At 39.5% G+C, this 15,052-nt stretch overlaps 2 protein-coding genes and 1 long non-coding RNA gene across 4 annotated transcripts in view; 2 read left to right on the forward strand and 1 right to left on the reverse strand.

Annotated features, from left to right (window-relative positions):
- Positions 1-1,060, reverse strand: part of acss3 (acyl-CoA synthetase short chain family member 3) — a 29,381-nt gene extending 28,321 nt beyond the window's left edge. The window contains exon 1 of the mRNA XM_015028914.1: positions 668-1,060. Coding sequence (XP_014884400.1) covers positions 668-1,005 — 338 coding nt within the window. The 5' untranslated portion in view covers positions 1,006-1,060. The remainder of the gene's footprint in view (positions 1-667) is intronic.
- Positions 894-2,285, forward strand: LOC106945332 (uncharacterized). Its single transcript, XR_001424538.1, has 2 exons — positions 894-984; positions 1,054-2,285. It is a non-coding gene; the product is annotated as an uncharacterized LOC106945332 (long non-coding RNA).
- Positions 2,286-4,956: 2,671 nt separating this feature from the next.
- lin7a (lin-7 homolog A (C. elegans)) overlaps positions 4,957-15,052 on the forward strand; it is a 37,141-nt gene continuing 27,045 nt past the window's right edge. Inside the window, exon 1 of one of the 2 annotated variants that reach the window (XM_015028926.1) lies at positions 4,957-5,178. In XM_015028926.1, coding sequence (XP_014884412.1) covers positions 5,142-5,178 — 37 coding nt within the window. In that variant the 5' untranslated portion in view covers positions 4,957-5,141. The remainder of the gene's footprint in view (positions 5,179-15,052) is intronic. The other variant, XM_015028934.1, reaches the window with a different exon arrangement.

The following is a 15,052-nucleotide window of genomic DNA, read 5'->3' on the forward strand; positions in this document are numbered from 1 at the left end:
GCATTCAACTTTTTGCCTTATAATACAACAAAAAGGAAAAGTAAGGGCTATGAAAAAGCAAAATTAAATTTAATTCTGATGCTAAAATATACAATTTTGTTTAAAAAACACCATAAAACACTAAAGTAGACCCCACAAAACATCAAAACACATTTTTTGTTCATTTACATGTCAAAACTAATGGCTGCTTTCAACATATTGTTAAATTTGCTCAAATTTGTTTAAACCCTTTTATTATAATTACAGTACAATTAATGTCTTTGAATATAAAAAATCTACTATGCAACAGGTAGATTTTTTTGGCATTTCAGACATACCATAAAAAAACTGGTTGCCTCTGTGTAGCAGGACAGCTGATATTCTATTTGCGTAACTTTTATTTGTTAAATAAGGGTTTCCTCTGACATCAATATTTTGTTTTTTATTTAATGAATTTTTGTTCTACTTTTATTTTCTGAATAGCACTTGCGTAACACTTGAATGACGTATTCACATTATGGCATATTTGGCGCTCCATAAACTGAGCTGTTTTTTTGTGAGTAATTTGAGTTTTGGATACCGTTTATTATCTTTCACCTTAATTGAGGAAACATGATGGGGGTTGTTTAATTTCTTTCTTCTAGTCAGTTTGATATGTGTAGCATAAAAACATTTGCTGAAAACCTACCAGTTTGGAAACACCGGGTCCTCTACGTGCAGAGTTTTGCTCCACGGCTCAAACCAGCTTATATTCTGCGCCATCTCACCCCAGAAAGTTTCCGGGTGGTCCCTTGCCGAAGCGAAAGCTCGGCTGTACGCGCAGTCAGATGCATAGTTCCTGCAGCGCTGTGTTCCGACAACAGCATGTTCTCTTGCAGCTGCATGCTTTAGTCCTGTCGCGCTAAAGCCTCCTTCTAACTGTTGTTTTACTGCACAGTGAGACCAGAGTTTCCTCTCGAGGATCCGCTTGCTGCGAGCCGCAGCGCAGGGCTTCAGGCGCACCAAGTACTTTATTTGGGAATGCATAGTTTCTGCTGACTTAAACAGTACTTTGACACGATGTCCTCGTTGCAGGTAACAAACCCAGCTGCACGATTCAACACGGAAGGAGTTCACCTGGGGCCCCTGAAGGCAGAGAAGACCTCATTAGAAATCCTACTACAATGCCCTCAAGGAATGCGAACTATGAACTGGATGTAGTTGACGCAGGAGGAGCTTTGCGCTACGACAAGGGGGAGGAAAAAAATTACATAACCAAAGCTGCAATGTAGCCTGTAATGCTCTTCAAAAACTAGATTCTCAGCTATTTCTTAGGTTTATTTTCCAAAAATAATTGCATAACATTTTCTCCAGGAGAAAATATTACAAACGTGGCCTACTCAAATCAATTAACTTTATCTCATTTTGTTACTCTACAACCAGAAACCTCATTATACTTTCCTGAACTCATTTTTTGTTGTTGTTGTTGATTTTGATCAACACTTATCTGATGCTGAAATATGAAATTTCACTTCATATGAAGCATAATTGAGGTTTCAGACCAAGGTAGCACTGTAATTTAAGGGTTTCAAAGTAAGGGGGGATGAATAAAAGAACATTAATTCTCAGTCACTTGTGCAGCTCTAATGTCTGAACTACTCTCTTGTGCAGCAGCAGTTTCTCACTGATCTCTGGTGTTTTTGTGCGCGGTTCTTCCATCACAGCTCCTGGTAAAAATACCCATAATCCAGTTGACCCTCCCTGGACATGACCTCTGCACTGAATCCCATTGGAATTGAGTAACTCAACCATCTGATATTTCACATCATCTGTTTCTATTTATATGTGTTGAACAATGTTTCCATCAGACGTATGGTTCTCTCTCCGGGGAAGTGGCAGCCTGTGCAACTACTGTGTTCGTTACACTTATTGCTTTGATGGAAATTTAAACTGTGACAGGAAATAACCTCCAAACAAATATTTTCCTCTTTAATTTGCATCCCACTTGCGAACTTTCAATCAGTTTTTTTCTCTTTTAATTAAAAAAGCAATTTATTTCAATTGTTCCCCCTACATCAGTGTTCCTTCAAACAGTTTCTGTTTGCACAAATAACTGGCAGGACATGTTGCATTCTGACAGAAAGCACTAACTACAGTAACAGCATCTTTACCAGGCTTATCAGGATGAAACTGAGGTTTTTATAGCTGCTCTTTTTGCCCTCCTTTCTGATTTCATCATTTGAGTTTAAATTCTAAAAGGTTGAGAAAAGAGTTTCCGATTATCTGCATTTCTATATTTCTTCACTGCCGAGTGTCTGAATATGGATTTATAATAAAATAAGCTTTGAGATAAAGATTGCTTTTTGACTTGAAACACAATAATTCCCAGTTGTCGTCGTTTTAGGGAAGAACAGTAACATCAACTTGCTATGGTTCAAATTTTAAAGAAGCACACCCCTTCAACGTTTTGCCATGCTACAAGCACAAACTTACATGTTTTTTGTCAGATTAGAATGTGACATACAAAGTCAAAGTGCATAATATGTGAAATGACATTGATATATGTGTGTTTGTCTTACAAATGAAGCATATTTCCATGTACTCTAATCCACTGAAATATAATTCTGTTCCACCAAACGGAATCAGGTAGTCAGTAAGTCGCATAAGTAAAATAATCTCAGGCAAATCGAGTTTCTGTGAAGGTCTCAGAGGAACATAAGAGAACAAACGGCAGCATGAAGACAAAGACACAGAAGAAACGTCAAGGGAAGTTTTTTTTTTTGCAGAGTTAGTTTACAAATGGCAAGCAGCTAAATTCACTTTCATTGAAAAATTAATTCCCAAAATACCATCACAGCATTTAGAACTTAGTAGATCCTGAGAGGAATCCAGCATCGCAAACCAAACTCTAACACGCGCTAATGGCAGATTTTACTCTGGGACGACAATCCCGATTTGGCCCGTCTGCGTGGCCTCTTGTGTGTCCTTTAGGATGAGGGGACGCCTTTGAGAAATCAGTTCTCTTGCAGTGGGAGGGCATTAAGCAGTGCAATATAATCCTAGCTCTTGGGAAAAAAAAAAAAAAGCAGAACTGTATTACAGCCCACATGGATGTGAGCCTGTAATCTCACTGTGGCCTCCTTCTGCATGCTCCCTAAGCCCTCACCCTCTATCCACTAAATGCTTCACCTCAGCAAACAGCTGGGTGGGATGGCTGGAATTCACCAGCACATCCTGACTGTGTAATTACGAGTGTGAAGGTTTAGAAAAAGTTTTAAAAAAAAACTTCTAATCATGTAATAACCCTCCAAAAATAGCATCACTGTTTTATTTCTATGAAGTACAGTTAGAGCTCCTGAGGTGTAAGTTCACACTCCTCTAGCTTCTGTCGTACAAAACTAAATAAACATCATCATGTGTGAGTATGAACATATTCACTTTAAACAGCTTCTTTGCTTCTTGCTTCAGGCGTTTCTTCACGTTCAGCTTGGATTTGTGACCCATGCAAACACATCTGTCACAAATTTCTAACATTTTTATTTTTTAAAGATCTGTTTTGTTTCGTTTTTGTTTTTTTAGCATGACTTCCATCGGCTCTAACCGCAGCGCCAGGACTTCAGGCACCATTTAGCGGCTGATGTACAGTATCCGAGGAGAGTCAGTGCTTCGGCTCTACGGCGGCGCGTAAACATCAAGATTAATCCTTAAACCCTTCAACTTCGGTTCACTGCCGTCATTTAGTCGTTATCAGGCCGCACGCAGCGCATGAAGGCAAATGAGGAGATAAGAGGAAGCATGGCTCAGCGCTCCACAATATACCTTAATGGCAGCCGTGTTCCCGGCCAACTGATCACAGCGGCGCGGTGGCTGGATGGATCACTTGGATCGCGGTTGTTCAGACGTGCGAAAACAAAAATTATGCAAATATTCGTAGAATATGTTGATAAATTAGTGAGATAGACATTTTGTTTCTAATTCAGCTTTTATGTAAGCTATGGCCACATCTATGTTGTTGTCAGGTATTCCAAGTTGCTAAGCAAAAGCAAATGTTTAATTTTTTTTTTTTTTTTTACACTAAGACATTTTTAGAAAATTGCTTTGTTCAGGTTGTTGTGGAAAACCTCCGTTGAAGGAATCGTTGCTGTAAGTTTGTTGTTGCTAATGTCACCTTCCTCAGATTTCCTCCATCATCAAGCTGAGATCCCACTCTGAAGAGTGAAAATGGTTACAGGAGAACATCTTGACTTTGTAAGAGTGAATTTGCACATTTAATGATAGTGGAGGGCTCTTCCTGTAACTGCTTAGAAAAAAAAAATCCACTGAACATACTCACAAATGTGAACCTCGGTATATTTAAATTAGATTTTATATGTGACTAGAACACGAACGGAAAAAGTTTTGAAGTTTACAACAGTTTTTTTTTGTAAAACAAATATATAAAGAGGCAACTATGGTGTGCATTTGCGATTAGCCCCGTTTACGCTGATATTCTTAAGTGATATATATTTTTATTATTTGTTATCAGTATAAATACATATTCACTAGGACAAAAACATTAAAGATAGGCAAGAGAGGCAAGTCTTGATGTTTGCAGTCGATCTTTCTCCAATGGCTTCATCTTTAGCTGTAAAAAGCTGATGAAGGCATTCCCTCAAAGACATGCAAAACTGGCTTCTGCAAAGTACAAAAGCATGCCACACTTTTCAGATTTTTGTAAGTACAATTTTTCTTTCACAATAATATTCTATTCTCTCACTTCACATACACAAATCAGTTTAAGTACGAGGTTGCACGGAGTGTGAATACTTTTGCAAGGCACTGTAGAAAATCAGCTGATTTGTTGTGAACCTGTTTCAGAAAGTAATGCAGTAATGCTTTTTTTTGCTTCGTTTTGCTAAAAAAAAATCCCACCTGTTTTAATTTCTTCCCTTATTTATCATTCTAGTCACACATAAGGTGATCGTTTCTGCTGCATAAGTTTGAAAAATTAGCACGCACAATTGCGCAAGTTTTTGACGAAACCAGCGGTGCTTTTCCTGCAAACAGGAGCAACAAAGTGATGAGAGGATGGGAGCAGATCAAATCTTCCTGTAACCACTCCCAGCCTCCCTCTCTGTGGCTCCTCGCTCTGTCTGTGATGCTGCAGCTCCTCTCTTCTCTTCAGTCTCCAGTAAACAGCAGTCATGGCGACAGTGGTCCAGCCGCTCACACTGGAAAGAGGTAAGGCGCTCGGAGCTTCGCGTTTTGGACTCCCTGTTTTTTTTTTTTCTTTAATTATTATTGGATGGATTTTTTTTTATTTTTTTCCCCCTTTTTCTTTTTAAGCACACGTCCAAAACTTCAAGGAAATGCCTTTCGGGGTTGGATGAAACGCGTTTGTGTCCGATTCGGATTTCCTAACGTGATCTGAACGGCTGCTTGTTTGTTTCAAGGCGAAATGAGCTGAACGTAAACGCCGTCGGTTCGGTTCGTGTTGGCTGAACGGAGCGCAGGTTTTCTCCCATCGTTTGTGACGTTTGTAGACACAAACGTCTGACTAATGCACTGTACGCGTACAGTGCTCCGTTTTCATCGTCATGCGTATTATGTAACCTATTTGGTAACATGTTGACCCGTCATGGATGGCTTTATGATCCGCACACAGGGAAAGCTGGGCTGTTAGAAATCTACTTTGTGGAGTTTGTGTTGTAGCTGTGCAGGTGCACCAACACACACGCACACACACACACACACACACACACACACACACACACCAGACAGGTCGTTCCTTTGGCAGACAATGTAACGGTGGTTCTCTGATTGGAAGCAATTATTTAGCCTGGTTTCTTTTCATCTATGCCTCATTCATGCGTGCAGAAGTATTGATACCCCTTAAACTTTCTTTCAGCATCTTCCTGGAACTTTAAGAGGCAGCCTATGTCCATTAATCCCGTTTTATAGAGCTACCTGTTCCTGCAGTTACAGCTGGACGCCCCTTTCAGGTGAAGCTGTCCTGCTTTCCACATCTACAGACTCCATTCTTTGCTCATTCTTCACAAAATAGCTCAATAATATTACAAGGAGAAAGGCTGTCAAAATAAATGTCTGAGTCTTGCCAGAGAATTTCAATCACATTCAAGTCTGGACCTTGGCTTCTTCAGACACATTACTATGCTTTGAGCTAAACCAGCAGTGTCCAAAGCGTGGCTCAGGGGCCATTGTCGGCCCTCAGAATGGTTTTGTTCAGCCCAGGTCCAGAACTCAACAAATTTGCCAACTTTGCAGCCAGAGTAGGTGGTTTATGCGAAGGCACACTTCTTAGGGTATGAGCTGCAGTACTCAGAGAGAACCCACCTGTGCTTAGGGAGAACATTCAAACTTCATGCAGAAAGGCCACAGGCAAGGACTGGAGCCCAGAACCCCTTTTCTACCAAGCAACAGAGCTGTAGGTGCAGCCAGAAACGAAACCAGCCAGAGTGACACTTTTTATGTTTCGGGTCCATCATTTTTGGGAAAAAAAAAAAAAAAAAAAAAAAACGTGAATTTTTGTGGCCTGTGAGCATTTTCAACTTGTTTGGAAATAACTGATGTGAAACATTCCCTTGTAGCTCTGGTCTGCTGGAAGGGGAACCTGTGACTCAATCTCGAGTCTTTTGCAGCTTTTCAATTGGATTTTACTGCAGGATTGGCCTTAATTTGACCTTTCTCCACCGTCACATCGACAGATTTCCCTTTTTCTAGTGAAGAAACCCCCCATGCACTATCGTAGGGATGTTGTGCTCTGAGTGTGTTTTGTATGTTGGTCTCATCATCTGTCGAGTTTCCTGCAGGGCTTGTGGAAAACTTCTCCAAAACTTTAGCTGTGCTTCTTCGTGTTGCAGTTTGACATGTAATGTTTTGTGTGCAACGATATAAAATGAAAAAAAAAAGTATATTAAGAGTTTTGACTACTTCTGCAAGCCAGTGTGTTTGCATCCAAAATGAAAGCATCACTTGTTTGGTTCATGGAAGTAGTTACAATCGTTTTTTTAAGGTTAACAAAGCACAAACAAATGGAAGATCTCTTGAAATCTTGTTAAAAATGTATATTTGTGCTAAATAAAGAGGAAGATGACCAGTTTCTAAAGATACCAGTTAGGATATCACTGTTTTGACTTTACCTCATCAGTTATTGGTGACAGATAGAACAAACCACAAGCAGATTCTGCTTTAAAACGATCTGTATGCAGGTTTACCCTCTATAGACTGTAAGGCTTTACTCATGCACAGTCTGCTGGGTGCAGAAGTAGGCACTAATGCATGCTGAGTTAATGAAATGAGCCCGAGATTGCACGAGGCAAACGCACACACAACACAAGCTGAGCCTCTGCATTTGTCAGACTTACAGGAGGAGGCTTTCGATTCCTGACAAACTGTCTTTTTAAGTCAAAAAGAATGTCTTTAAATATACATTCAGTTAATCTGATCTGAGTCATTTGTTGAGGCAGTGATTCACTTGTGACATCAGCGTGTTTGCCGTGAGAGTGGGAGGAGGGGGAAGGAATTCACATGCCGTGGTATGAATTGGACCAGTCAGCTGCCGGCAGCTGCGTAACACCAGGAGCAGTAGTAATGATAGTTCTCCATAGGAGCCGTCAGAAAGACGCCCCATTATAGGCTTCCTTTTGCCTATGTGCAGCAAATTTGGAGAAAACACTATAATTGCTAATGAAAAGGTCCTCGGCGCTCGTGTCGAGTGCAGGCTTTAGCTGTTGAGTTGCTGAGTTTGACAAATGCTCATTGGGAGGAAATGAACAAGATATTTTCATTTCCAGAGCGCCCACTTGGCTTGTTGGGTCACTGCAGGATGAAAAAGAGCTCGAATTCATTCTCCTTCCTGTTATTGTGAGAGGAAATGACTGTGATTAGCACGCACCACGGAGAACAATGGAGAAGAGCCTCTGACCGTCTCAGAAAAGCAGGCATTTAATTATTAAAATGGGTTGCCCCATGAATCGCAACCCTTCCGTAAAGGAAACTGAGCAGAAACTTCTGCAGGATGAGCACCTCTACTTTGTAAAGCGTTCCTGCATTATAAGAGCCTACAAACACCAAAATATTCTATACAGTCTTGCTAATATATGCAGAGGCTTCAAAACGGCTTATTCACATTTTGACTTATTAAAACCACAAGTGTCAATGTACTTTATTGGTATTTAATCCATTAGATGAACAGAACGTGGCGCATAATTCAGAAGTGAAAAAAAAAACGCTTCATGCATTTCTTTACAGATGGAAATATGAAAAATGTGGTGTGCATCATCTGTATTTTCCCCCTGAGTCAATGCTTTGCAGAACAACTTTTTTTCTTCAGTTTCGGCTGCACATCATTTGAGGAACTTTCTCTCGACCGGTTTTCCACATCTGTAACTAGAAATGTAGCTTTTTGCTTGCCGTTTGTAATCAGGCGTTATGGCTTGTGCTTGTTTTTAAAATATCTGCTCTCCCTTTTCAGGTGCATTTGAATTCTCTTGCTGATGCATCACAGAAATAATCTTCAAATGCAATGTTTTGACATCAATTAATGCCGTGTTTGGGCAACAGTTTTATTTCCTAATACGATTTGAAGTCTCAGGTTTAATCCTCGACTTTAATTCTTCCACTGGTAGAGGCGAGGTGTCTCCGAGTCTCGGAGCAACTAAATCCATATTCGACATAAAACCCGAAGTGTTTACAGTTCAAATGGAGAGTTTCTATATTTCATAACCCTGCTCACTGCAGTAGCTCTTTCCCAGAGAAGTGTCATGCTTACATTTCGCTTTGCGCGCTCAAAGCTGCCCAGAACTGCAGCCTAGCAAATAGACACAAACACGATGAAATAATTATGCATTTTACCAAGAAAAGTTTTGAATTTACATTTAGTTATTTAAAACATTACTAGTAATTTGACTCATAGAAACGTTTTGAAAGTATCTGAACCTCTTACGTTTTAAAAAACCCTGTGAAGTTCAGTTAAAAACAGACGAAGGAATTAGGACTTTATTAGGAATTTATGCACTGCAGAAAAAAAAAAATACGCATGTCCTTTTTTCTTTAAACCTGTTAGCATCACCAAAAACTGCTACTTTTATGCTGCATATATGGGAGAATTTATAGATTTTTATTTATTTTTTACTTTCTTCGTATTCAAAAGTTAAACATGGACACTTGCACTTTTCCATCTCCGTTCTTCACATTTGGAAGTATGCTGTCAAGCTTTCAAGCTTTTTCCCATCAAATGCATCAATGCTTATTATGTACATTATTGGTAGTTACTATTGCCAATGAATCAAGTCCCCAGAATTTATCCCTGTGTGCATTAACAGCTTCTTCCTTGCTGAGTGGCTTTTCAGAAGATGTAAGGACTTGATTCAGCCTGCCTTCAGAAAATCTTTAGCTTTTGTCCCGCTTATCTTATTAAAACATATTCATCCTATGAACACACAACCTCTCTCTGTATGCCAGCTGGACATTTGCATCCTTTTCACTCCTGTGATAGATGAGCTGGGAACCTTCAGGCAGCTGCTAATTCTACCCAAGGATAAAACAGACTTCTGGAGCTCCACACTCATCTTTCTCATATCTTCCACAACTTATTTAGTGTGTTTCAACTGCTGTTGTAGGAAAAAAAAACAAGTACCCACTTGGAGAAATACACTCAGACTTTCACACCAGCTGCCAGATTCTGCTGTGATTTTGTCGACAAAGAAATTGTTTGGTTATAACTGGAAATGTGTTTATTTTGCCTGGTGCAGAGGGAGACATTTTCTAGCCCGTCCTGGTGTTGCTGAGGAAATTGTGTGAAATTCTTCCAGGCTTCCAGTTGAGAAGGAAAGAAAATCTGAGAGAATGAAATTCACCACGTTGCACCTTCTGCACGCGAGGTTGTCATATGCAGAGTGCAGCTAGAAAAAGCAGCGCCTTTTGATTTTGCCTGGCCTGCTTTTTTATCTCAGTGAGGCAAGTCACAGTTTTAGGTAATTTAAAGAGATTAAAAAGTTGCTGACAAGTTTACGTCGCAAGCAGCTGCTACAACCTGCCGTTAATGCACAAATAAGCGCTTTCTCCGGTAATTGTCTTGCAGGGACACTGCCCCATCATTACTGGAGGATGAAGAGGACATTAGGAGTGTGATGTTTTCTGTCTCTGTCTTCACCGCAGGCTCCTGCAGGAGCCATTAGCCCGCTCGGAGTGATTTGTCGAGCTCTGAGAGCATAGTCACAGTCGGGTAAATTGGAGCTAATTCCCTTGGCATGTGGATGGGGCTGGGTTGGTAAAAAACCCAGTTGGCCCATTTTACCGGCTTGGAATGCGATTGTTTCGGTTTCCGAGGTCGGATTTGGCGGCAGAGACGCCGATGGCGCCAAGGGCAGTCAGGTCAGAGTGGCAGATGCAGATCACAAGGCCCTCTCTGTCAGGACACTTTATTATCATTCATGACATCTGAAAAGGTGTGATGTGAATCCGCCGAGGTAATTTAGACCTTCTGACATCTGCTGAGATGAAAAACAAGAGTTTAATCAATATGAGAGCCAGACGGTTTTAAGAGCTTGTAGAGATATTGCCGCATCTTCCGGTTTAATGAGCTCTGCAACTAATGTGGATGTTTTTTATTTACCTTATCGCAGCTGTGTGTCAAAGCGACACTTCTGAGTCTCGCCGATGGACTGCACCACCTTCTGCTCTCTGCTCTAAATGGACAAATTATACCAGGAAACTGGAATGCTGCCCAGCGCCAGCTCCTCTTAGCAACAGCGTAGTGAGGGCTGAAGCCTTCGTTACACCTCACCATGAGTTTGTTTAGCTTCTCAACTTTCTCCAAACAAATATGTTGAATTTTTTTTCAGCGTGACAACAAAGGAAAAAGTCTTCCTGGGACACATTTTTTGTAGAAACGCCAGCGACAGACGTTTACATACCTCGTTATTTTCCTCTTTAGCCTGTCTTCTTATGAGAGACGCACAAATCAGAAGTTTCCCAGAAATTGAATTTTTCTCTAATCAGTAATCAGCAGATCAAATAACAAAAAAATCTAATCAAAACTAAAAACTCTCATCATTTCAGGTGGAAGGGAGACTGGAAACTCGTGTCGGCATGCACCTCTAACTTTTATTCTACAGACTCTTTATTAGGATGTGCTGAGGTTAAAAAAAAAAATTGTTTTTGATTTGATTTGCGGCGAATAATCTAGATTATGGATGAGTTATTGTGCTTACAGATACTTTAACTCCACATTTTACATGGTTAGTAAAGACAGCCAGAAAAAAATCTCAGCATATGAAAAAAAAAAAAGAAACTGTTTATCTGCTGATGCTTCAGTCAGTCATGAGGTCATTTTTCCAACAGAGAAAACTATAATCAATTTGCCATTTAGGTGATGTAAATCTCTTGTTGCTTATCAACACTGTTGCTAAGCAACTGACAATAGAAATAGATCCATCCTTGTTTTGCGTCTGTAAATGCCTTTGCCTTCAATATTTAATCGTCACATTTGCAAGACAGATGAGACAAAAAAGTTGAACGTTCCTGCAGGCTCGGGGTTCGCTGATGATGTGCACTGAAATCTCAGAGTGACGTCTTCCTTTTAATCTGCTTTGCAACACAGCAGGCGCACTACATCCCCATTTTTCATTCAGCTTTCCATTGGAGATGCGGAAAAAGTGTTACATGAAAAATGTTGGAAACGCCCACCCATTTGTATTTTGACTTGACTTTTAAATAAGTTGTGTTTATGCTGAGGGCTGCCATGTTGTCTTTTCACACACTGTTCCTTCCTTACGATGTCATTAATTAGTTATGTGTACCAGTGGATTAAACCACAAATGAAGCGGTAGTGGATGGACGGATTACAAAGGCTGCTAACCAGCTAGCTTGGTTACATTTATTTTACATGTTGAAAATGTCTTTGTCATTTAAATGTCACCTTTGCGTGATAGATGAGGAAGAAAGGTTGAGATTTCAGAACACGTCATCAACTCCTTAGGGCAAATTCAAAATTGTACCTTCTTTTTGATGTTCTTTTGAACACAGCAAGAACACCACGACTCGTTTTTTTTCCAGAAACCTTTCATAGGCCATGAAACAGAATATTGCAAGAAACACAAGGGGGGAAAAAAGCAATCACCTTTATACTTTTTTCCTCCCTTTTTTGTACAATTAATGTCTGAGAATCTCTCAAATTCTTGACAGAACAATCTAAGAAAGGGTAGTAATTAAACTGTAAAAGGCTTTTTTCACAACTGGCAATCTTGGAGAACAGAGTGAAACCTTCAGACAGTCATGTGACGACTAAAACAAAATCTGCGTAATTTTATTGGCTAAAAATATATGTAATTTTCTCACTTTTGATTCATTAGAGTGACAGAAACAGAAAAGACGTCTGATACGTGGCAACAGCTCAGTGTAGCTGTAGCTTTATGGAGCGTGACATAGTTGTCGCAAAGTGACTTTCAGCTTCAACTCATGATTTTTTAAAAATCCTAATATACCTTTCAGGCATTGTTCTTGAAATGAAAGAAATCACGAAGAAACTGATGGATATTTTAGAGCTTTTCTGTCAAGAGTTGCCTCGAGAGAGTGCAGCCCATGCTTCAGAGATTCATAAAGTTGGTTAACAAAGAAAAAAATACATAGATGCTGCACTCATCCTAACATTTTCCATAGATGGCAGATAAGTGTAGGTGAAAGGAGACCGGCGTTTTTCCCTCGCTGAGAAAATCTGCTGTTTGGAACTATGTTAGCACTCGTTATATTGATTTTTGCTGCACGTCTTTGTGTAAAAATCATAATAATGTGAAATTATGGTGTTTTTACTCCAGTTTACTGTACCGTGCATATCCTATTCTGACCTACAGTTGGGATTGCACAGCGAGGCAATAAAAGACGAAAAAATTGTTTTATTTTCTTTGCAAAAACACCAAGCGAAGAGATTTGTGTGTTTCAGCCGTGGCCAAAGTAAGAACAAAAGTTCTTAAAGGCTGAATTTAGAGACAATCAGGACCAGAACCAAACAGGATCAGGTTGATACAAAACCATCTGGCTTTTCACTTGAAGTACTTTTAGAAATGCTGCATGATCATTAAAAATTCATCAATTAAAATAATCAAAGGGAAAAATTCCCAATTTTGTTTACAGGAGGAAGAAAAACAGAACTGCAGCAGCAACCAGCCTAGTTAAATATCTTGTAATGTTCTGTATGGGAACATCAAACAGCTGCAGATTCATCTGTTTGCCAATATATTGTGAAATCTGCAGAGGAGCTAAGATAAGCACTCGGTTCTTTATCAGCGGATTAAAAAAAAAGCTGACTCAAGTTTTACCAGTACACTTCAAAGGGATAGAAGAAATACTTGAATTAAATGTTACATTTACCAACATATTCGGCAGCTTGTTCAGGATCCCAGCCATTGATTAGCAGTTTCACTTTTTGGGTAACTTCAGATATAAGATATAATTTCCCAGAATTCCAAAGAAATCGCCAAACATATTCCCTAAACCATCACATCCAACCTAACCTACTGATGCAAGGCAGGTTGAGTTCAGGCGTTTTTATTTTTTTACATAAAGTTGAAACAAAAGCTCTAGTGATGTGAACAAACACAAATACAACAAAGCTAAAATTCAACCAGAAAAATGAAAGCTTTTTCGAACCGTGTCGAGATTTGCATGAATGCGTTATTGTTTGTGTTGAGCAGAGGATAACCCAGCAGACGTTACACCACGTCTGGGTTCGCCTCGGAGCGACACAGAGGTAAACCGAAACAGTTTATTACTGTTTAGTGCGGCCTGGCCACCAGCCTGCAACTGGCATTTGCTTTTATACAAGAGTAAAATAGCGAAATGGTGCCACATGCTGAGCAGGATTGTGTTATCTTTGTTACTGGATGGACATTTTTATAGCAAACATTGTTTACTACATTTAAAGAATAAATGTAAACTGGCTTCACTTGCAGCATGCAATTGCCTGCACATGGAAAATCACAATTTTGAGGGAAATACTTTGGTCAGGAATCAGTTTACAGAGTGGCTTTTATCGCTCCCACCATGTTCACTTTTATTTTTAAAAATCAAATCAAGATTAAGGACATTTGATATGATACAGAGAAAAGGGATAATCTTACAATTCCTTCATTTTATGTTGGATTCGAACCCCATCAAAGAACCTGCTGCACATTTTCTTACTCTCTTATGTGTTATAGTCCAAAAGAGAGAAAAAATAAGTCGGCAGGCCAGACCTTAGAGGAAAGTGGAAATTGGAAAATCTCTCTATATATCATCTGAGTTGTATTATAAAATATAGGTGCAGTTCATTCATTTCCAGATGTGAGATTTTATTGAGCTCACCAGGTAGGGAACTTAGAAATGCTGCGACGTGTCTGTGTGCGAGTCGGGCCTGATGAAGTGATGTGATTGGCTACGGTGGTGCTATCATTAACCTTTTTAGAGCTGGGTTACAACTCATTCCTCTATGGGATGTGATTTAATACTTTGCGAGCCTGATGGAATATTAAGGCCTGCTGGCTGACGGTCAACAATCTGCAGACAGGAGCTGAAACTAGATTGACTATCTACTTCTGTAATGCAGTCATTGTTTTAAAATTAGTACTATTATAGCTAAAATACGTTTCAGTACTTAAATCATTGTTTTATGCAAATTTCATTCAGAAATGTGCATCCATTATGATCAGGAGGGCTTGACTTTTTTTTCTTTTTAAAGTTAGAATGACTTTATATAGAAAAGATGCACAGTTTTAATTAACTTCACTAATCCCTGAATAACCAGAAGCTTGAAAAACATTAGTGACCAATGATCTCAACACACACTGGTGAAGATTTTGACATTTGAAATGCGCGACTGTATTTAAAATGTCACGTCCTGCAAGAAAATCAACTAAATTCTGTTGATGGCTTCGAAGTACAGTGATTGAGATGTAACCTCCTAAGGGACATTTACTCAAATATAAGAGTTTATGTTCAAATGAGTCATTAAATCATGCAGAAGATGAGCATATAAATGTCTAAGTTAGTGTGCACAGCTTCTGGTGTGTGCACACACTTTAGTTACATTTCTTTATGCATGCTTCAGATTTAAGAATAT

Source organism: Poecilia latipinna, unplaced genomic scaffold, assembly GCF_001443285.1.
Source record: "Poecilia latipinna isolate Pla-1442-1.1 unplaced genomic scaffold, P_latipinna-1.0 Scaffold9, whole genome shotgun sequence".
Lineage (NCBI taxonomy): Eukaryota > Metazoa > Chordata > Actinopteri > Cyprinodontiformes > Poeciliidae > Poecilia > Poecilia latipinna.